The sequence below is a fragment of the Anomaloglossus baeobatrachus genome, chromosome 11 (assembly GCF_048569485.1).
Source record: "Anomaloglossus baeobatrachus isolate aAnoBae1 chromosome 11, aAnoBae1.hap1, whole genome shotgun sequence".
Taxonomy (NCBI): Eukaryota; Metazoa; Chordata; class Amphibia; order Anura; family Aromobatidae; genus Anomaloglossus; species Anomaloglossus baeobatrachus.
The window spans coordinates 31990798-32013903 of NC_134363.1; the positions used below are offsets into that span (position 1 = coordinate 31990798).

Genomic DNA, 23106 nt, shown 5'->3' on the forward strand with positions numbered 1-23106 from the left:
GGGAGAGACCAAAGACCGGGGGGGGGGGGGAGAGAGGGAAAGACCAAAGACCGGGGGGGGGAGAGGAAGAGACCAAAGACCAGGGGGGGAGGGAGGGGAACCGGGGGGGAGGGGGAGGGAGAGACCAAAGACCGGGGGGGGGGGGAGAGGGAGAGACACCAAAGACCGGGGGGGGAGAGGGATAGACCAAAGACCGGGGGGAGAGGGAAAGACTAGAGACCGGGGGGGCAGAGGGAAAGACCAAAGACCAGGGGGGCAGAGGGAAGGACCAAAGACCGGGGGGGAGAGGGAAAGACCAAAGACCGGGGGGGGTGAGAGGGAAAGACCAAAGACCGGGGGGGGGGAGAGGGAAAGACCAAAGACCGGGGGGGGGAGAGGGAAAGACCAAAGACCGGGGGGGGAGATGGAAAGACCAAAAAGACCGGGGGGGGGAGGGGGAAAGACCAAAGACCGGGGGGGGAGAGGGAAAGACCAAAAACCGGGGGGGGAAGAGGGAAAGACCAAAGACCGGGGGGGGGGAGAGTGAAAGACCAAAGACTGGGAGGGGGAAAGGGAAAGACCAAAGACCGGGGGGGGGAGGGGGAAAGACCAAAGACCGGGGGGGGAGGGGGAAAGACCAAAGACCGGGGGGGGGGGGAGAGGGAAAGGCCAAAGACCGGGGGGGGGGAGAGGGAAAGACCAAAGACGGGGGGGGGGGGGGACCAAAGACCGGGGGGGGGAGAGGAAAAGACCAAAGACCGGGGGGGGAGAGGGAAAGAAGACCGGGGGGGGAGTGAGGGAAAGACCAAAGACCGGGGGAGAGAGGGAAAGACCAAAGACCGGGGGGGGGGGGAAGAGACCAGAGACCGGGGGGGGGGATGGGGGGGGGAGACCAGAGACCGGGGGGGGGAAGAGACCAAAGACCGAGGTGAGAGGGAGAGACCGAAGACCGGGGGGAGCGGGAGAGAGCAAGGGGGGGAGCAGGAAAGTGAGGGGGAGGAGAGGGGGAACGGAGGAGAGAGGGGGAACGGAGGAGAGGGGGGGAGTGGGGGAACGGGGGAGAGGGGGGGAACGGGGGGGAACGAGAAAGAGGAGGAAAACGGGAACGGAAAAGAGGGGGGAGGAGAGAGGGGGAGAGAGCGAGAAAGGGCGGGGCGGCAAGAAAGATCGAGGGAGCAAGAATGAGCGGGAGAGAGCGAGAAGGAGCAAGGGGAAGCGGTAAAGAGTGAGGGGTGAGGAGAGAGGGGGAGGCGGTAAAGAGCAGAGCGGGGAGGTGGTAGAGCGCAAAGGGGGGAGGCGGTAAAGGGCGTTCAGGGAGGCGGTAAGGAGCGGGGGAGGGGGGGGGGCGGCAGGAAAGACCAGGGCTCCAGTCATGGTCAACATCCCAAGACACCATGGAAGTACATCTGACTCCTTTCATATTCTGTGTCTGAATGGAGCTCGCAGGGATACATAACATGATCCTACAATACACAGCCCGGAGCAGTTACCCTTCAGCTGCTACAAAACCATAATAAAAATATAATTTCGTGTCTGTTCAGGCGGATGTGGTCTTCATTGTGCAATAGCTGGACGGCCACTGCTTTAATAATCAACCTCCGCATTATACCAAAGATACACATTTTCATACAATGCCACCTATTGGTCGGAAGTATTACCCCAAGGCCACCTATTGGTCAGACATTTGAACACATGGCCATCTACTGGTTGTCAATATTAACACATGGCCATCTACTGATCGGGAATATTAACACAAGGCCACCTATTTGTCAGGATTATTAACACAAGGCCACCTATTCTTCAACAGTATTACCAGAAGGCCACGTATTGGTCAGAAATCGAAACACAAGGCCACCTATTGGTCAGAAATCGAAACACAAGGCCACCTATTGGTCACAAATATGAACACAAGGCCACTTATTGGCCGAAAATCTTAATACAATGAAAGATCTCCACCGTTTCTTACCTTTTTGCCGGACAGAACACCAGACCATAACGATAAGGATGCAAATGACAAGGAAGACCAGAAGTGCCAAAATGCCACCTATGATCGCGTAAGGGACTTGGGTCTGAGCTTCAATGATCGCTCCGGGGTCTGTAGGAGACAATAAATATTTCCATGATCTTCACACGGCAATCTTTCTAATACTGGGATGTCCCATCATGTGAGCTGCCTATGGCTGGAGGACCAGTAGCCAAAAGTCCCCAGGAATCAGTCCAGCAGGCCAGCTGTCCACAAGGCTCTCCATGGCTCACTGCTCCCTCCTCTATAATCCCCATTGCTCATCCATATCCACAATTACATGAATTCCTGCCAACATCTGCTTCATTCTCACCGGCACCATGACCACTACTCACCGTACACAACCAGCACATATTGGTCAGAGGAACGGCCATGCTTGTTGGAGACCTGGCAGGTGTAGGTTCCATTGTCTTGAAGACTGAGAGATGGAAAGGTGAGCAGCTCACCCTGGACCTGTGCTCGCTCCGGTAATGTGTCGTTTAGACGGCTCCAGACGATGTCATCCGGCCTAAAAGGACGAGAATGTGTCTACGGTCAGTAATGATCCCATTCCCAAAAAGCCATGTAAGAGGCCTTTACTCAAGTGGAGATAGGACTACAATGACTACAGGCGACGGGGTAGACATAGAACCCACATTTTAGGCAGATTTTTGTTATACAACTTGGCAAAGAATTTGAACGGTTGCTCAGATGACACCACTAATCTTGACATATCTCAAGCCAAGGTAAAAAGCAAGGAAGGTCCCATCAGTATTGGTTCTTGTCACTCCTAATGTGCCTCATAGACACATACAACACAAAAACTCCCAACAGAGTAACATTTTTTTTATCCTGGTCATTCGGCACAAGTCAAAGCCAAGGCAAAGAAGGTCCCATCAATTCCACCGCTGGTGGCTCCTAATGCGCCCATGGACAGGGGGGCACAGCTCTGGTGGGATTTTTCGACCAGAGATGTAGTTTTACTATCCCTTGGGAATCTACAGTTTGGAGACCACGGCTCCATCTCATGTTTGGAGACCACGGCTCCCCTTCATGTTTGGAGACCACGGCTCCCCTTCATGTTTGGAGACCACGGCTCCCCTTCATGTTTGGAGACCACGGCTCCATCTCATGTTTGGAGACCACGGCTCCATCTCATGTTTGGAGACCACGGCTCCATCTCATGTTTGGAGACCACGGCTCCATCTCATGTTTGGAGACCACGGCTCCATCTCATGTTTGGAGACCACGGCTCCATCTCATGTTTGGAGACCACGGCTCCATCTCATGTTTGGAGACCACGGCTCCATCTCATGTTTGGAGACCACGGCTCCATCTCATGTTTGGAGACCACGGCTCCATCTCATGTTTGGAGACCACGGCTCCTTCTCATGTTTGGAGACCACGGCTCCTTCTCATGTTTGGAGACCACGGCTCCTTCTCATGTTTGGAGACCACGGCTCCTCATGTTTGGAGACCACGGCTCCTTCTCATGTTTGGAGACCACGGTTCCTTCTCATGTTTGGAGACCACGGCTCCATCTTATATTTGGTGGGTAATTGTCCAAGACTCCATCTCATGTATGGTGGCTATCTGTCCAAGGCTCATCTTTGCCGATTACAGCCATAGGAACCATCCATGAGCCACTCCACCATGCAAATAATGGACGGATAAGCCAACAAGCACCTGGGACCCCCCAAACTGGAGCAGATGTGGTGGCCGGAGCCACCAGAAGAAGAGGTCTCAGCTATGAGCTCCTCTCTTCCTTACAGATGTCCTCTATGAAGACGTCCATAATCCCCAATCTACACACAAGTGTTGGCATAACGGTTTTTCCTCCAATAGTTGGCGATTTTTCGGCTTTTGGATTCCTCCTAAGGAGCCATCAAGAATCCGACCTCTTTATCCAAGACACAAATGGAACTAATTTCTTTAGACTCTAAAACGGAAAAATCTGGAATTTTTTTGATCTCTGGGTTGAAAAGAAAATTAACATTTTTGTAAATAATTCCCGTCACTCGCCGTCCCGCACACCTCCACGTCCCTGATTATAGACGCTTTGCTGATTGCCACTATTAACGCCGCGTATCCTGGGGCTTTGTTGCGGCAGATCGCTCACGGTATTGATTTCAGTACCGTGGGGGGTAAAGCTGCGGACCCTTCCAGCGAATACATTTCCTGGACCAACCTCTCCATTGTACGTGGCTGCATAATTTATGAGGCATTTTATATATTTACTGCAGGTTTTCGCATTGTGAGGCCAGTTCTTACAAGGAAAGTATAAAGTGTCATCCCCGGCCAGGTACAAGGTTTCGGGAGTGGGCGTTCTTTAACTCTTTGGCGCTCCATCAAATATGGCTCATGACCATGTCTTAACCTTATGTGCATTTAATTTCTTTGAGCTGCATTTGATGCTCCAGAGCTGAACTCCCATGACATTCAGCTATTATCTGCCTTTGGGTAGTCTTAAGTCAACCAATCTTATGTACATTCAGTGTTCAGGTCATGTCCCGATCTAGTGTACAAAGAAAAGGAACACCCACGACAGTCCAACCGCCTCTGGGGCCTTCTCTCATGGTTTACATTCTCCATACCTCCCACCTCTGGGACCTTCTCTCATTTTCTCATGGTTTACGTTCTCCATACCTCCCACCTCTGGGACCTTCTCTCATGGTTTATGTTCTCCATACCTCCCACCTCAGGGACCTTCTCTCATGGTTTATGTTCTCCATACCTCCCACCTCAGGGACCTTCTCTCATCGTTTACGTTCTCCATACCTCCCACCTCTGGGGCCTTTTCTCATGGTTTACATTCTCCATACCTCCCACCTCTGGGGCCTTCTCTCATGCTTTATGTTCTCCATACCTCCCTCCTATGGGACCTTTTCTCATGGTTTATATTCTCCATACCTCCCACCTCTGGAGTCTTCTCTCATGGTTTATGTTCTCCATACTTCCCACCTCTGGGACCTTCTCTCATGGTTTATATTCTCCATACCCCCCACCTCTGCGGCCTTCTCTCATGGTTTACGTTCGCCATACCTCCCACCTTTGAGGCCTTCTCTCAAGGTTTATGTTCTCCATACCTCCCAGCTCTGAAGGACAAGGCAGAGGGACACCTTATACCGCATACGAAGTGTGACGTGGCACGTTTTTTGGATACACCCTTAACCACGCTGTTTAATTCCTTCTTTCATGGGCTCCACACAATATAATGCCCCTCAATACACATTGTGAAGCCCCCCACACTGCTCGCTCACCACCACCCCCTAACAACATAGCAAAATATACTGCCGCCAAAAACCAAGTTCCGTAAGATAGGGGATAACTTGCTACTTCATGACCACAGGGACAACCAGCGATCCCGATCCGGAATGGAATGCGTAGCCTCCTCTCATGACCTACTGAGCCCTCAAGAGCTGCGAATGGTGATTTCTAGCACTCCGATTGACAAGAGGCTGAGCATGGCCACCTCTGTTCTATTCAGGACAAAACAGCAGAGCTCGAAGCTCAGGAAGAACCCCCAATGATCAACAACACGATAAGGGATAACTTGCCGGTTCAAAACCACAGGAGATCCCCAGATCGGGGCTCACAAACCCCATCCGGAATGTAGTGGTGGCCTCCTCTAATGGTCTATGGAGCCCTCAAGAGCTGCGATCGGCTATTTCTGACACTTCGATTGACAGGCAGCCGAACATGGCTGTCTCTGCTCCATTCAGGATGAGGCGGCAGTGCCGCAATCTCAGGATTGATAGGGTTTCCATTGGAAGAACCCCCAATGATCACCAAGAAGATAGGGGCTAAATTGCCAGTTCAGGACCACAGGAGATCCTCAGGTTGGGGCTCAGAAACCACATCCGCAATGGAGTGCGTGGCCTCCTCTTATGGTCTATGGGGCTGTCAAGAGCTGCAATCAGCTATTTCTGGCACTCCGATTGACAGGCAGCCGAGTGTGGCTACCCCTCTTCCATTCAGAACAATGTGGTAGAGCAACAAATCTCAGGATCGATGGGGTTACCATTGTAAGAACACCCAATGATCACCAAGAACTTGCCGGTTCAGGACCACAGGCAATCCCCAGATCGGGGCTCAGAAACCCCATCCAGAAGGAAGTGCGTGACCTTCTCTCATGGTCTATGGAGCTGTTAAGAGATGCAATCGGCTATTTCTGGCACTCCAATTTCAGGTGGCCAAGCATGGCCACCTCTGCTCTATTCGAGTCGAGAATGCCCCCCAATCTCAGAATCACTAAGGTTCCCATTGGAAGAACCCCCAATGATCACCAAGACGACGAAATAACTTTATTTGTTGGGAATATTCCTTTATCCTGAGTTATAAAGCACTGAGATGCTGGTAGTGGTGCACTCAATGTCAGTGTGCTGCTTGTAAGCCGTCATATAAATGTAATTGCTTTTTATTTTTTATATTTAGTTGTATTCTACGTTCTATGTTCTAGTCTTCCGTAGCCGCCTTATTGTGCTCTACCTGGAGGGAAAACTATTAATTTCGTGGTAAACTATCCCTTTCCTCACAACTCACATTAATTAGAAAAGATGAATTTTCATATCCAGGAGGCTGGGACCTCACATGGGTATAATGGGCTGTATCCACTGGGGCTTCCCATGCGTCTGCCATTCTGCGCCACACGCACCGGAGATTTACATCTTATATTGTGCAACAGCTCACGACACCTCCAGGATATGGACCGGCTCATCAGAAAGCCAAGCTGCGGAAACACTTGCCCGCGGCCGTCGGTGGATCAATTTACATGTCTAATGAGGGAAAGCTTCCGAAAGTGGCTTTTTTTTCCCCCAAAACAGCCGCTTTTTGGCTACCGGCAGCTAAGGTCTCTAAAGTAACAAACACAGCCCAGATAAAAGGCAATTAGAGTCTATTATTTCCAACCCCAGCTTTGTCATTTAACATAATTATATATATTTTTTGCCTCTGATGTAAAAGCCGCTGTTTTTCTGAATCCGGCACTGTTTTTCTTTTTTTCCTGCGCCTCTCCGTTCCAGAGATATGGCTCCTAATAAAAATCAGGTCTAGTTAGCCAAGTGGGCGTCTTCTTGAAGAGACCACACCCACCTGATAACAGGAGTATATTTATATACATGAAAGAAAAGGCCATATCTCCGGAACCGAGAGGAGTAGGAACAAAAGAAAAACATTGCCGGATTCAGGAGAACAGCGGCGTCTACACAAGGGACAAACATTACATAATTATAGGAAATGACAAGGTCCCTTTAAATGACAAATTCAGCTCTGCTACAGGTGTAGGGGAGTGATAACTCAGAAATGGGAAGCTCGTTAACTGCATGAAATGACAGTGATTGAGATAAATCAACAACACAACGATTTCTGTGAAATGACACACTCGGCTCTGCTGCATCTCTATGATAAGGGTCTATCACTATTACTAAACAACATGGTTCAGCACTTGTTGGTTGATAGGTGCTTCAGAGCGGTAATACTCAGGATGAGCTCTTGTAAGACTGATCATCAGCTTTCCATGCATAACAATGAGGAGAAGCAGCGCTCTTCAGAGCACCAGGGGCGGCGAGGACCATTGTGAAGGTCAATCTGACCTTCATCACAACCGGTAAAACATATCAAATGTTTACAGTTATATTCCTGTACATAGGGGCAGTATTATAGTAGTTATATTCTTGTACATAGGGGCAGTATTATAGTAGTTATATTCTTGTATATAGGAGCAGTATTATAGTAGTTATATTCTTGTACATAGGGGCAGTATTATAGTAGTTATATTCTTGTACATAGGGGGCAGTATTATAGTAGTTATATTCTTGTACATAGGGGCAGTATTATAGTAGTTATATTCTTGTACATAGGGGCAGTATTATAGTAGTTATATTCTTGTATATAGGAGCAGTATTATAGTAGTTATATTCTTGTACATAGGGGCAGTATTATAGTAGTTATATTCTTGTACATAGGGGCAGTATTATAGTAGTTATATTCTTGTACATAGGGGCAGTATTATAGCAGTTATATTCTTGTACATATGGGGCAGTATTATAGTAGTTATATTCTTGTACATAGGGAGCAGTATTATAGTAGTTATATTCTTGTACATAGGGGGCAGTATTATAGTAGTTATATTCTTGTACATAGGGGCAGTATTATAGTAGTTATATTCCTGTAGATAGGGGCAGTATTATAGTAGTTATATTCTTGTACATAGGGGGCAGTATTATAGCAGTTATATTCTTGTACATATGGGGCAGTATTATAGTAGTTATATTCTTGTACATAGGGGCAGTATTATAGTAGTTATATTCTTGTACATAGGAGCAGTATTATAGTAGTTATATTCTTGTATATAGGGGCAGTATTATAGTAGTTATATTCTTGTACATAGGGGCAGTATTATAGTAGTTATATTCTTGTATATAGGGAGGAGTATTATAGTAGTTATATTCTTGTACATAGGGAGCAGTATTATAGTAGTTATATTCTTGTACATAGGGGCAGTATTATAGTAGTTATATTCTTGTACATAAGAGCAGTATTATAGTAGTTATATTCTTGTATATAGGGAGGAGTATTATAGTAGTTATATTCTTGTACATAGGGGCAGTATTATAGTAGTTATATTCTTGTACATAGGGGCAGTATTATAGTAGTTATATTCTTGTACATAAGAGCAGTATTATAGTAGTTACAGTCTATATACTGCATGCTATATACTAGTATATATCAGGTTTATTTTTGCACACCGGTGGGGAGTATTATAGCGGTTATATTTGTTTTTTCTTCCGCCTCTCCTACAATACACACTTCTTTTCCACCTATAACTATATCATGAAACGACGTAATAAACTCTGGGCCTAGGTGGAGGAGCGGAGCTTTCCCTTACACCAGACACAATGCGCCTCCACAATGGCTCAGCATTACTTAATAAACTCCATTCTTGTATCACACAGCTTAATACACTCTATCTTATATCGCAGAGGACTCAGAAGAAATGCCGCCTTCACCCATACTGCTTAACAACCTTGGTAATAGCGTAATACAGCTTAACAACTTCAGTCATTGTGCGGAGCCTTTTAACAGCCCCTGTCTGACAGCACAGCGCTGCCTAATAAACCCTGTCCCATGGCTGCGGACAGCCTAAGCCGTTACCCGCCTCTGTTTGAAGGGCAAATAATACAACTTGGCTTTAAATCACAAGTTATCGCACAAAACGGTGTAGCGGTCGTATATTTACCGCAGAGGCAGAGAACACAACATATTCCTGCCACTATCAAAGCAGCCACTAGGGGGCGACCACTCCATACAGGATCCTACAGCTGCTGCTGAATCCAATACTAATGGAATCTAGCTCCCTCTAGTGGTGGCTATCGGTAGCCCAAATGATAACATTTATTAAGTCAGAAAACAGAGCCGCCTATATATATATATATATCTATCGAATATATAAAGTGAAGTGTATGTATGTATGTATGTATGTGTGTGTGTGTGTGTGTATGCATGTCCGCTAAAGGAATTTGCACCATTGCATTTGCAATCACAAAGTTTTGAACAGACGCCTCATGTGACCCAGGGAATGTCATAGACTATGTTTTGACAGGAAAATGTAACCCTGCGCTTTACAGTTACTCTCCAAAAAGCTGCCACCATTAAACTGAATGGAGCTGGGAGCTGCAGGCTAGTAATAGCAACTGTCAGTGGTTGCTATAGGAACAAAATAAACTGTTAGTATAAGAAGCTTATGTGTGAGGTAATAAGATGTTGGTGGAGAGACGGAGAGAGAGAGACCGAGACACAGACAGAGACAGATGTGGAAAGAGACCGAGGCAGCAGGGCAAAGAGGCAGCCGGACGGGCAAAGAGGCAGACAGGGAAAGGGAGAGACAGACAGAGAGATAGAAACACATAGAGACACAGAAAGACACAGACAGAGAAACAGCGACACACAGACAGGGACTGGGAGAGAGACAGTTACTATGCCGGGCAACGCCTGGGTACTACAGCTAGTATATATACTGTAATATATATGTGTATATATATATATATATATATATATATATAAATAAAACTGCACAGAAGTTTGTCCCTAAAAATAGTAAAAATTAAATATGAAAGGGAATTGTCAAGGATGAGTGAAAGCCGCTGCCAGTGATATAGCATAAAGGAGATTTCAGCAGAGCAGTCATGATTGATGGATCGCTGCGTAACTAGATCTGACACTCATCAATTAGGCACATTTTTGGTTGTTGACAAAAGATAGGCAAAAAAAGAAAAATAATGCAAAGATAGGAAAAGCCTGAACGATCCTGCAGGATGACGCAGGACCCGACATTATGTATTACTGCTTAATCCTGGATAATGACTACGGCCAGGAAGAACTGTCACATGTTCCACTTTGTCACGATCAGACTGCTCTCCAGCGCCCCCTCATCGTCAGGTCACTTTTGGAACTGTAGAACAATAAGTAAATGAGGCCGCTGAGCAACTATTATGCCAAATATTCAAGGTCTCACAGCAAAGGTAATGTACTGTATATAAGTCACAGATTGCAGCTAATGGAATATTTATATTATATTATATATACATACTAATATATATATATATATATATATATATATATATATACACACACATATACACACACACACCTGCTGATGTGTGTAAAGCACTATGGAATTAATAGCGCTATATAGATGATTATTATATTGATAGTGATTATAATAATAATAAAAAATGTTTTCATATAGGAACATCATCTGAAATCTTACAATTCTCACCACAGATCTCTAGTCTTATACTGGACTTTTACTTCCTGTTCAGTACAAATGGCTTTTCAGCAGTCTCATTATCATTCCAGACAGGAATTACAATGGAATTTGACCACTTTTTATATACATACAGTACATGCATGTGTGTATATATACAAATATGTATATATACATATAAATACACACACACACACATTAATATATTATATATATATATATATATATATATATATATATATTATATATATATTATATATACATATATACACACACATATATACACACACACACATATATATATATATATATATATATACATACATATACACACACACACACACACACACACATATACATATATTATATATGTAATGTAGAATCCACAATTCACAATAGGTGATGTCACAGCTCACCTCCTCCTGTACAATAATTGTTACCACCTAAATACATAAAAGTTAACACAGGATCTACCATTCACAACAGATTTCACAGCTCACCTCCTCTACCTTCTGTACAATAACTGACAACACCTCTATATACAGTAGTTAACACAGGATCCACCATTCACAATAGATGATATCACAGCTCACCTCATCCTCTTTCTGTACAAAGACTGATAACTCTATATACAGTAGATAACAGGATCCACCATTCAAAATAGATGTCACAGCTCACCTCCTCCTGAACAATAACTGATAATACCTCTATATACAGTACATAACACAGGATTCACTATTCACAATAGATGTCACAGCTCACCTCCTCCTCCTATAGAATGACATAACAGGATCCACCCTTCACAATACCTGATGTCACAGTTTACCTTCTCCTCCTGTACAATAACTGATAATGAGCCACCATTCTCAATAAGTGATGTTACAGCTCACATCCTCCTGTACAATGACTGATAACACCTCTATATACAATAGATAACACAGGATCCACCATTCACGATAAGTGATATCACAGCTCACCTCATCCTCCTGTACAATGACTGATAACACCTCTATATACAGTAGATAACACAGGATCCACCATTCACGATAAGTGATATCACAGCTCACCTCATCCTCCAGTACAATGACTGATAACACCTCTATATGCAATAGATAACACAGGACCCACCATTCACAATAGATGTCATAGCTTACCTCCTCCTCATCCTGTAGAATGACTGATAATGATACACCATTCACATTAGGTGATGTCACAACTCACCTCCTCCTCCTTTACAATGACTGATAACACCTCTATATACAATAGATAACACATGATCCACTATTCACAATAGATGTCACAGCTCACCTCCTCCTCCTGTACGATGACTGAAAACACCTCTATATACAATAGATAACACAGGACCCACCATTCACAATAAGTGATGTCACAGCTCACCTCCTCCTCCTGTACAATGACTGAAAACACCTCTATATACAGCATATAACACAGGACCCACCATTCACAATAAGTGATGTCACAGCTCACCTCCTCCTCCTGTACAATGACTGAAAACACCTCTATATACAGCATATAACACAGGACCCACCATTCGCAATAAGTGATGTCACAGCTCACCTCTTCCTCCTGTACAATGACTGATAACACCTCTATATGCAATAGATAACACAGGACCCACCATTCACAATAGGTGATATCACAGCTCACCTCCTCCTCCTGTACAATGACTGATAACACCTCTATATACAATAGATAAAGGACCCACCATTCACAATAGATGATGTCACAGCTCACCTCCTCCTCCTGTATGATGACTGAAAACACCTCTATATACAATAGATAACACAGGACCCACCATTCACAATAGATGATGTCACAGCTCACTTCCTCCTCCTGTACGATGACTGAAAACACCTCTATATACAGTAGATAACACAGGACCCACCATTCACAATAAGTGATATCACAGCTCACCTCCTCCTCCTGTACAATGACTGATAACACCTCTATATACAGTAGATAACACAGGACCCACCATTCACAATAGGTGATGTCACAGCTCACCTCCTCCCCTTCCTGTACAGTGACTTATATTATCTCTATATACAGTAGATAACACAGGATCCACCATTCACAATAGATTATGTCACAGCTCACCTCCTCCTTTTTTTCTCCATTTTTGGCAATAATATTCTCCAGTTTTTCATGGCAATTTGTCCACAGGGGGGCAGTGTTTCCCGGACCGCTGGCGAGACGATGCTTTCCTAATTCTTTGATTTACATATCACAGATAAAGATTTCAGTTTTTCACTTCCAAGATCAAAAAATAAAAAAATTAAATAAAAATAAATGAAAAAAGCGAGAAAATCATCCTCCTCCGCCGCCGCCGCTGTCACAATGGGGCTCTTTTGTTTTCCGGCTATCGGCGCTGACCCAGTGAAGTGCGGCCGCTGCGGGCATACAGGGACACAGCTGGGGAGAATTAGCGACGTGAGGAACGGCCATTTGTGAACAACCGGCTCCGTCTCTTCTTCCGCAGAACAAAGGGCTGGAAATGTGTGCAGACAAAGAGCGGTAAATGGTGCGGTGACCGCCCGGCACAGAGGAGGCGACTGAATCGCGTCTTGCCGGATGGATCGCTTTGCAGCCGCCGTATTCTCCTCGGCTCGCTAATAACTCATCCTGTGGTTGCATTTAACTTTTGGACATAATAGCAACTAATTCCGCCATATAACAATGGCTCGGCGTGGCACGGGGCACAGGATCACAGGCAATCACTCACAAACCGCAATCACCCAATATACGGGGGATAGCGGGCTTCCTCCACATCTATACCTCCTGTGGCCATATGATGCCTAAATAATACCGCAATATTGGGGTTGTCCAGGACAAATGGCACCATCATTGCAGCTGGGCATACACCGCACACAGAGCCATATATAATACAACCGCCATATACTGTCATCACCAGGCCTTGAGAGCAATGAATAAATATCACCGCCATTCAATGCATTATACCGCACCATACACTGTGCCCATAATACAGCCATACACTGCTTGCTATAATGCCATGTAGATCATATATATCATTGCACCCTGGGCCAACCCAGATAACCGTACCATATGATGCCTAAATAATACCGCCATATAGTGCTTAATACAAAACCATACAGTGCTCACATGATACAGCCATATACTGCTTGTTATAATGTCACCATATAGATCAGATATAAAAAAGCACTCTGAGCCAACCCAGATAACAGTGCCATATGATGCCTAAATAATACCGCCATATAGTGCTTAATACAAATCTATACCGTGCTCACATAATACGGCCATACAATTGCTTGTTATAATACCATATAGATCAGATATAAAACATCTCCATGAGCCAACACAGATAGTGCCATATGATGCCTAAATAATACCGCCAGATAGTGCTTAATACAAAACCATCAGGCCATGAGAAAAGTGAATAAATATTACCACCATTCAATGCATTATACCGCATCATACAGTGCGCTCATAATACAGTCATATACTGCTTGTCAATGCCATAGAGATCAGATATAACACAGCACCATGCACCAACCCAGATAACAGTACCATATGATGTTTAAATAATACCGCCAGATGGTGCTTAGTACAAAACCATACAGTGCTCACATTATACAGCCATAAAATGCTTGTTATAATACCATATAGACCAGATATAAAACATCTCCATGAGCCAACACAGATAACAGTGTCATATGAGCCTAAATAATACCGCCAGATAGTGCTTTATACAAATCTATACAGTGCTCACATGATACAGCCATATACTGCTTGTTATAATTGAATATATATCAGATATAGCACAGCACCCTGAACCAATCCAGATACCAGTGCCATATGATGCCTAAATAATACCGCCATACAGTTCTTAATACAAAACTATACAGTGCTCGCAAAATAAAGCCATATACTGCTTGGTACAATGCAATATAGATCAGATATAACACAACACCCTGGGCCAACCCAGATAACAGTGCCATATGATGTTTAAATAATACCGCCAGATGGTGCTTAGTACAAAACCATACAGTGCTCACATTATACAGCCATAAAATGCTTGTTATAATGCCATATAGATCAGATATAACATAGCACCCTGAGGCAACCTAGATAACAGTGCCATATGATGCCTAAATAATACTGCCAGCTAGTGCTTAATACAAATCTATACAGTGCTCACATTATACAGCCATATACTGCTTGTTATAATGCCACCATATAGATCAGATATAACAGCACTGTGAGGTAAATCCGGAGATATGACGATAAATCATGACATTCAAGTCATGTCAGGAAGCCCTCTCCTGGTGTCACTACCCCCTTCCCTTCACACAACTGGTTTAGCAACAAATCCATGGCCATGTCCTGTGATATGGAAATTAGGTGGCTTTAGGACAATGGATACAGGATGACTCCCTGCCGTCACCCTGTAGTAGGAGCTGCTAGCTAGTTAGCAAGGCTATGGAAATAGCCAGACAGAACGACTCCAGTAAAAAATGGTTCATATCTCGCAAGCCATATCTCCGATAAATATGGCAACCATAACAATGGTGTCTCCGCATGTGGACGATGCTGGCACACCCTTTTTATGGAAGTAGGACATTGGGAAACACACCAAACGTGATATCAGCCATATGGGAACTCGTAGACAGGTCATGAGTCCCCTCGTTCTGCAGCTAAATTCATAACTGTCACAATGAGAGCATTGGCGTCCGCCTACGACGCTCCCAGGCAAAGTTATGGCCAAAATCCCCTTTTCTGGATAATTCTGATCCATGCAGGGGGAGTGGCAGTGCTTCCCTGTGAGGTCACTAAGGTAGGAGGAGACCTGGATTTGCCCAGGTTGATAACCCTACTTCGGCCATTTTCCAGCGTTCTTCTGCTCGGGGGCCTGGTTGGGACAGACCTGTGAGAGAGTTCCTGGAAACCTGGTCTACAGCGCCCCCCTGTGGCCAGACGCACAAGGTAACTGATTGAATTGCATACCTGTTGTAAACCATGCTTTATCTGTAACTGTACTCTGACATAACTGTATATTCTGTAGATTCCCTATTGTATATATTGTAGTTTCTAGTGTGCTTTAGGCGATTAAATTATATAATTAATCTTGGGCTGTTCTGTTATCTCGATCTTGAATCCCACGTCTGTGTGTTCGGCTAATAGTTACCGTAAATCGGTTGGTGGCAGCGAGTTGTGCCAAGGATTATTGTGGGGAGGCCAGTGAGATCCGGGAAGATATTATATATTCCGCCCGCGGAGGTCGGGGGAATATATACCCTCCTCTCACCGGGGACCCTTCAATAATCGGCATAAGTAGTATAGCGGCCTCCTTGCTTATGGTCGGGCAATTCCATAATTGGCCTGACTATAAGAGGGGCGCTAGAGAGCGCGTCACGTGCTCTGTCTGTCGGTCGGGAGGTATAAAGGAGGGGGACGCCCCCTTGCTACCCCCCGATTGTGACGTACTGGTAGCCAGCGCGGGGGATTTCTGAGTGACCCCCCCGGTGGTTTGTGACATATTGGTGGCAGCGGTGGGATCGAGATAATAGTGTGTGTGAGTGTGAGACCCATACTCCCAGACACTAAAGACTGCCTGCAGCAGCTGTGGCTGCTGGGGTCTTCAGACCAGCTCAACACTAGAGTGTCAGAGTGCAGATACTGTAAGGTGTGTGGAGGCATCAGGTGTCAGTTCTGTGTCAGTGACCAAAGTCTGCAACAATGGCTGATAGCACCAGGAGCAAAGCCAAAGGAATGGCCGATGCTCAGGCCAGAGACGATGAGGAGGTTGTCCACGAGCCCTCCAGGAGCCCGACGCCAGAGAACAGCTCTGCAGAGGACATCGCACAACCTGGGACTGCTGGACAAGATGAGGAGGAGCTCGCCCAAGGTTCCTCAACGAGCCAGATGCCAGCCCTCCGCTCTGCAATGGACAGTGAAGCACCAGGCTCCGCAGCGGGCCGCAGATCACCACGTGCCATTCCACCGAGCCTGGGAGGCTCGGATAGCCTTCTTCAAATGGCTATGGCCCTTCTCCAGGCTGGAGACCGGGATACCTACGAGATACTCATGGCAGAGCGCAGGGCAGAGCGGCAGGCAGCGCGTGAAGAGCGCCAGGCAGAGCGTGACTACCAGCTGCAGCTAGCTCAGCTCCGGCCCTCATCAGCCACACGTGACCTTCAAGACACCAAACTTCCAAAGGTCCGTGTTGAGGACTTCCCAGTGCTGGAGAAGGATGGAGACTTGGACTCTTTCTTGACTGCTTTTGAGCGGACTTGCTTGCAGCACCATCTGAACAAGGACCAGTGGGCCAAATACCTGACCCCCCGTTTAAGGGGTAAGGCCCTGGATATCCTTGGGGACTTGCCTGCTGAGGCAGATCAGGGCTACGACACCATCAAGCGGGCCCTGATCCAACAGTACAACCTCACCCCGGAGTCCTACCGCAAGAAGTTCCGGAGCCTACAGAAGGGACCAAAGGACTCCTGGGCTGACCACCGGCGGGCACTTGCCCGAGCTGCCGACCACTGGACCCAAGGCCTGCAGCTTTCCACCGGACCGGAGATCCTGGACTTGTTCATCACGGAGCAACTCTTGTGGAACTGCCCTGAGGATCTCCGCCAGTTCATCCGAGACCAGAAGCCAAAGGGATCCACGGCTACAGCTGCCCTTGCCGATGACTACACCAACAACCGGGCCCCTGAGGCCAGGAGAGCGGCCACCAGCAGCACCTGGAGAGGGGGTAAGATGAATTCTGCGACTGCCCCACCTGCCCCTAGACTGCAGGGGGTGTCCCCCTCAACTCCCCTCTCCAGGCCCGTGGCGGAACCAAGACGGTGCCACCAGTGCAACCTACCTGGACACTTCAAGGCCATGTGCCCTCAGCGTCCCAAGGCCCCGGCTCCGTCCCCGTCCCAAGGGCCGCCCAAGGTGTATTGTGTGGGTGGGGGTGGTGGTAGGTCCCTGGACAGCTTCCAACCTGTCACCGTCGGCCAGTCTGTGACCATAGGACTGCGAGACAGCGCCTCGGAAGTGACTCTGGTGCGGCCTGAGATGGTGTCCCCCCAAGACTTGATCCCTGGAAAAACCCTCGCTGTCTCCGGGATTGGAGGCATTGACCCGGCGCTGCCTGTTGCTGACATATATGTGGACTGGGGCGCAGGGCGAGGGGTGAGGGAGGTGGGGGTAACTGATCGGATCCCTGCAAACGTGCTACTTGGGACAGATTTGGGGCAGATAACCTCCCAGTTTGGGCCCCAACCAAGGGCTGAACCTTCAGCCAGTATTGACATGACTCCTAACAATGTTAATGTGTTATCTATGAATGATGTAAGGGAGGAGGGAGTGAACTCTGATATTTCTGCTTGCATAGACACCATAGACACACACTCAGCTGCAGCTGTGACAGGGGAGGGGGTCAGAGAAAGGTGTGACAATGCCTCTACAAGTAACCAGCCTGTGAGCTGGGATCTGTTGCCCTCTGCAGGGATAAGCAGAGAGCAGGGTGCTGCAGGGGGAGGACCAGTGTGTGGGGTGGGGGCTACCACAGCAAATGTGGGGTCCCCAGAGATTTCACAGCGGGGTTCTGTTGCTGCAGGAGGGGAACAGGCAGGTGAGATTGGGGCCGGTCCAGGAGCGGAAGTGCTCCCAGGTAAGATCTCGGTGCATGGTTCCCCCACAACCGGGGTGTCAGGAAGCCAGGTAGGTCTGCCTGAACCGGCGACTTGGTCAGGAACGGAGGAGGAGCAGGCACGACCCACGGTCGCAGCGGCTGTGGCCGCTGTCACCCGCAGTGGGAGTGCTGGAAGCCAAGGGGCCTCCCGGAGGTCCGATAGCTCTTCCCCTTCTGACCAAGTGGCAGCCGAGTCAGGTGGAGGCCAGGACACAGGTCCCGGGGTACTGACCGAAGATGTGACAGTCTCGTCGATTCTGGCCACATCTGGTCAGGGGTTTCAGGCAGCGTTAGAAGCTGACGACAGCCTGAAAGCTCTAAAGGAGCAGGCGGCACAGCCTCCCTCGGACTCGGACCCGGAGCGAGTGGTCTGGGACCAAGGACGGCTGTACCGGGCCACGGTCCAGCAGGGTTCACCGGAGGCGTGGCCCAGGGACCGACAGTTGGTGGTACCCTATCCGTTCCGGACGGAGTTGTTGCGGATCGCACATGAGATTCCGATGGCCGGACACCTAGGGATCGCTAAGACCAAGGCCAGGTTAAACCAGCATTTCTACTGGCCAAAAATGGGGGCCGATGTGGCTGCCTACTGCCGTTCGTGTGAAACCTGTCAGAGAGTGGGGAAGGCGGGGCCACACCCCAAAGCCCCACTAGTATCTCTGCCAATCATCGATGAGCCTTTCAGGAGGGTGGCTGTGGATCTGGTCGGCCCGCTGGCCATCCCCAGCAGCTCCGGGAAACGCTTCATACTGACGGTAGTGGACTATGCCACCCGGTACCCAGAAGCAGTGGCCTTGTCGTCCATTCGGGCTGACAAGGTGGCCACCGCATTGCTGGAGATTTTCTCCCGAGTGGGTTTTCCCCAGGAAATGCTCACTGACCGGGGGACCCAATTCATGTCCCAGCTGATGGAGACCCTCTGTAAGCAAGTCCAGGTGCGACATCTGGTGGCCAGCCCGTACCATCCACAGACTAATGGCCTGTGCGAGCGGTTCAATGGCACCTTAAAGCAGATGCTTAAGATGTTGGTCGACTCCCATGGGCGTGACTGGGAGCGGTATCTCCCACACCTGTTATTTGCTTACCGGGAGGTTCCACAGGCCTCAACAGGATTCTCACCGTTTGAGCTCCTGTACGGGCGACGTGTGCGGGGCCCCCTGGCTCTGGTGAAAGAGGCTTGGGAAGGGGATTTGGCCACCCCTGGAGTGTCGGTTATCGAGTATGTCATGCGCTTCCGGGACAAAATGCAGGCCTTGACGCAACTGGTACACGACAATATGGCTCAAGCCCAGGCCGATCAGAAGCGTTGGTACGACCAGAACGCTTGTGAGAGGACCTACCAAGTGGGTCAAGAGGTGTGGGTACTGGTCCCCGTACCACAGGACAAGCTTCAGGCAGCCTGGGAAGGCCCATACCTCGTGTACCAGCAGCTCAACCCTGTGACGTACCTGGTCACCCTGGACCCTGCCCGTGGAAGGCGGAAGCCCTTCCATGTGAACATGATGAAGGCACATCATGAGCGGGAGGCATGTGCGCTCCCCGTGTGCAACCTGCCCGAGGAGGGAGAAGCGGAAACCCTCTTGGATATGCTAGCCCAGGTTAGGGCAGGCGGATCCATTGAGGATGTGGAGGTTGGCCACCAGCTCTTGGAGGACCAACGGTCCCAGCTGTGGGCCACCCTACACCCCTTCCGGGGGTTGTTTACCAACCAGCCCGGAAGGACTGACTTGGCTGTCCATCACGTGGACACTGGGGATCATCCCCCGATCCGGCGTTCAGCATATCGGGTCTCCCTGGAGGTGCAGCAACACATGCGCCAGGAGATTGACGAGATGCTGGAGCTGGGGGTGATCCAGGCATCCAACAGCGCTTGGGCCTCGCCTGTAGTCCTCGTCCCTAAGAAGGACCGAACCACTCGGTTCTGCGTGGACTACAGGGGGCTCAATGCGGTCACGGTCGCCGATGCGTACCCAATGCCACGCATCGATGACCTGCTCGATCAGTTGGCCGGGGCTCAGTACCTGACCATCATGGACCTGAGCCGGGGATATTGGCAGATCCCCCTGACTCGCAAGGCCAGGGAACGCTCTGCCTTTATTACCCCATTTGGACTGTACGAGTCCACGGTGATGCCATTCGGGATGAGGAATGCCCCTGCCACTTTCCAGCGGATGGTCAACACCCTGCTCAAGGGACTTGAAGGGTACGCGGCCGCGTACCTGGATGACATTGCCGTCTTCAGTCCCACCTGGGAAGATCACCTAGAGCATCTAGCACAGGTGCTCAGGCGGATCCACCGGGCAGGTTTGACCATCAAGCCGGGAAAGTGTCAGCTGGCCATGAGCGAGGTCCAGTACCTCGGTCACCGGGTAGGTGGGGGAACGCTGAAGCCCGAGCCTGAGAAAGTGGAGGCCATCGCATCCTGGCCCACCCCCAGGACCAAGAAGCAGGTGATGTCCTTCTTGGGGACCGCTGGGTACTATAGGAGGTTTGTTCCATGCTATAGTAGCCTGGCAAAGCCCTTGACGGACCTCACCAAGAAGAAGCTGCCCTCTGCAGTCGATTGGACAATGGACTGCGAGACAGCCTTCCGGGCCCTAAAGGACGCCCTGTCCAGCCCGCCCGTGCTACAGGCAGCCGACTTCACGCGGCCGTTTGTAGTACAGACCGACGCCAGTGACTTCGGCCTCGGTGCGGTGCTCAGCCAGGTGGACTCTGCGAGCCAAGAGCACCCAGTCTTGTACCTGAGCAGGAAGCTGTTACCAAGGGAAGTTGCCTATTCCACGATGGAGAAGGAGTGCCTGGCCATAGTGTGGGCCCTGCAGCGTCTGCAACCCTATCTATACGGGCGCCACTTCATCGTGGAGACGGACCACAATCCCCTCAGCTGGTTGCACACCGTCTCTGGGACGAATGGGCGATTGTTGCGATGGAGCCTTGCGCTCCAGCAATACAACTTCACCATTCGCCACAAAAGGGGCCGTGACCACGGTAACGCAGACGGGCTGTCCCGACAAGGAGAGGTCGCGGACGGGCGCACGGGGGAACACCGGAGTGTGCTGCCCCCTAGCGCCCTCAAAAGGGGGGAGGTGTGAGGTAAATCCGGAGATATGACGATAAATCATGACATTCAAGTCATGTCAGGAAGCCCTCTCCTGGTGTCACTACCCCCTTCCCTTCACACAACTGGTTTAGCAACAAATCCATGGCCATGTCCTGTGATATGGAAATTAGGTGGCTTTAGGACAATGGATACAGGATGACTCCCTGCCGTCACCCTGTAGTAGGAGCTGCTAGCTAGTTAGCAAGGCTATGGAAATAGCCAGACAGAACGACTCCAGTAAAAAATGGTTCATATCTCGCAAGCCATATCTCCGATAAATATGGCAACCATAACAATGGTGTCTCCGCATGTGGACGATGCTGGCACACCCTTTTTATGGAAGTAGGACATTGGGAAACACACCAAACGTGATATCAGCCATATGGGAACTCGTAGACAGGTCATGAGTCCCCTCGTTCTGCAGCTAAATTCATAACTGTCACAATGAGAGCATTGGCGTCCGCCTACGACGCTCCCAGGCAAAGTTATGGCCAAAATCCCCTTTTCTGGATAATTCTGATCCATGCAGGGGGAGTGGCAGTGCTTCCCTGTGAGGTCACTAAGGTAGGAGGAGACCTGGATTTGCCCAGGTTGATAACCCTACTTCGGCCATTTTCCAGCGTTCTTCTGCTCGGGGGCCTGGTTGGGACAGACCTGTGAGAGAGTTCCTGGAAACCTGGTCTACAGCGCCCCCCTGTGGCCAGACGCACAAGGTAACTGATTGAATTGCATACCTGTTGTAAACCATGCTTTATCTGTAACTGTACTCTGACATAACTGTATATTCTGTAGATTCCCTATTGTATATATTGTAGTTTCTAGTGTGCTTTAGGCGATTAAATTATATAATTAATCTTGGGCTGTTCTGTTATCTCGATCTTGAATCCCACGTCTGTGTGTTCGGCTAATAGTTACCGTAAATCGGTTGGTGGCAGCGAGTTGTGCCAAGGATTATTGTGGGGAGGCCAGTGAGATCCGGGAAGATATTATATATTCCGCCCGCGGAGGTCGGGGGAATATATACCCTCCTCTCACCGGGGACCCTTCAATAATCGGCATAAGTAGTATAGCGGCCTCCTTGCTTATGGTCGGGCAATTCCATAATTGGCCTGACTATAAGAGGGGCGCTAGAGAGCGCGTCACGTGCTCTGTCTGTCGGTCGGGAGGTATAAAGGAGGGGGACGCCCCCTTGCTACCCCCCGATTGTGACGTACTGGTAGCCAGCGCGGGGGATTTCTGAGTGACCCCCCCGGTGGTTTGTGACAAGCACCCTGAGCCAAACCAGATAACAGTGCTATATGATAACTAAATAATACTGCAAGATAGTGCTTAATACAAAACCATCAGGTCATGAGAGCAGTGAATAAATATTACCGCCATTAAATGCATTATACCGCATTATACAGTGTGCTCATAATACAGTTATATACTGCTTGTTGTAATGTGATATAGATCAGATAGAACACTGCACTCTGAGCCAACCTAGATAACAGTGCCAAATGATGCCTAAATAATACCGCCAGATAGTGCTTAATACAAATCTATACAGTGCTCACATGATACAGGCATAT

The 23106-nt window shown here is 48.5% G+C and overlaps 1 protein-coding gene across 1 annotated transcript in view; it reads right to left on the reverse strand.

Annotated features, from left to right (window-relative positions):
- The window catches only part of CADM4 (cell adhesion molecule 4), a 423983-nt gene that overhangs the window by 5053 nt on the left and 395824 nt on the right, over positions 1–23106 (reverse strand). The window contains exons 7-8 of the mRNA XM_075328501.1: positions 2338–2510; positions 1946–2074 (exon numbers count right to left, since the gene is read on the reverse strand). Coding sequence (XP_075184616.1) covers positions 1946–2074; positions 2338–2510 — 302 coding nt within the window. The remainder of the gene's footprint in view (positions 1–1945; positions 2075–2337; positions 2511–23106) is intronic.